Below are 906 nucleotides of genomic sequence, written 5' to 3'. Positions count from 1 at the left end.
TAAACAAAAAGATAATTAAAATATTTTTGAAATATTATATTAAATTTACTATACGTAAAAAAATACATGCCAAAATGACCATAATGTTGTTGTGATGTAGTATAAAATACTTCTGATGCATTAACCCATTTTTCAACAAGCTTATATTCAGTTAAATGTAATTCATCTGCAAGTATAATTGGTTCTTGGTCCCAATACAACACCATATCAAGCACATTGTGTGTCCCTGTAGGTAAAAATTCCATTCATTCCAAGGAGCATAATAGAATAAAATAGCTGATATTGTAGTAGTACAATAACTATGACATCCTACAGCTCTCAAAAACAAGTGGACATTCTTGTACATCAAATGGAAATTTCTCCAAACGAAGCCCACAGTTAAGAGTAGCTTGCAACCTATAATAATTTACATTGTACTTTCATTATATAGATAAGTTAAGTTCTTAGTTTATGTTCTGTTAATTTTTTTTAAATACAATTAAAGAATTAAAGAAAATTATAAAAATTCCAATGTTTTAAAATATATATAATTTTTTTTTAAATCTTAATATTAATTTTATTTAGAATAAAATATTTCAAATTTTTAATATGTGAGTGACTAATTTTGCATACAATATATGCATAAAAAAAATGTGCATTTGTAAATATGCACATGTAAATCAATTTAATTATTTGATTTTGGATAACTAAAAAAGAATTTTAAAAAAAGATTATATTAATATGATAATAAAAGAATAGCACAATAATAAATTAATTATTATATTATTTAAAATTATTTTTTACTATTTTTATATATTATACTTATATTTTATATCATTATATAATTATATTTATATTATATCATATTTAAGTATATTATAAAATTTTAATTATAATATTTTATTGATATTTATTCCAAAAAATATT

At 19.9% G+C, this 906-nt stretch overlaps 1 protein-coding gene across 1 annotated transcript in view; it reads right to left on the bottom strand.

The window, feature by feature from the left end:
- Positions 1-66: 66 nt before the first annotated feature.
- Positions 67-906, bottom strand: part of LOC116186246 (gamma-aminobutyric acid receptor subunit theta-like) — a gene marked incomplete at its 3' end in the record, with an annotated part of 3,890 nt that continues 3,050 nt past the window's right edge. The window contains exons 4-5 of the mRNA XM_031512899.1: positions 314-396; positions 67-226 (exon numbers count right to left, since the gene is read on the bottom strand). Of these exons, the coding sequence (XP_031368759.1) occupies positions 67-226; positions 314-396 (243 nt within the window). The remainder of the gene's footprint in view (positions 227-313; positions 397-906) is intronic.

Source organism: Apis dorsata, unplaced genomic scaffold (assembly GCF_000469605.1).
Source record: "Apis dorsata unplaced genomic scaffold, Apis dorsata 1.3 scaffold_525, whole genome shotgun sequence".
Lineage (NCBI taxonomy): Eukaryota > Metazoa > Arthropoda > Insecta > Hymenoptera > Apidae > Apis > Apis dorsata.
The sequence above is the reverse complement of the archived record's forward strand: the minus strand, read 5'-3'. Positions and strand labels throughout refer to the sequence as shown.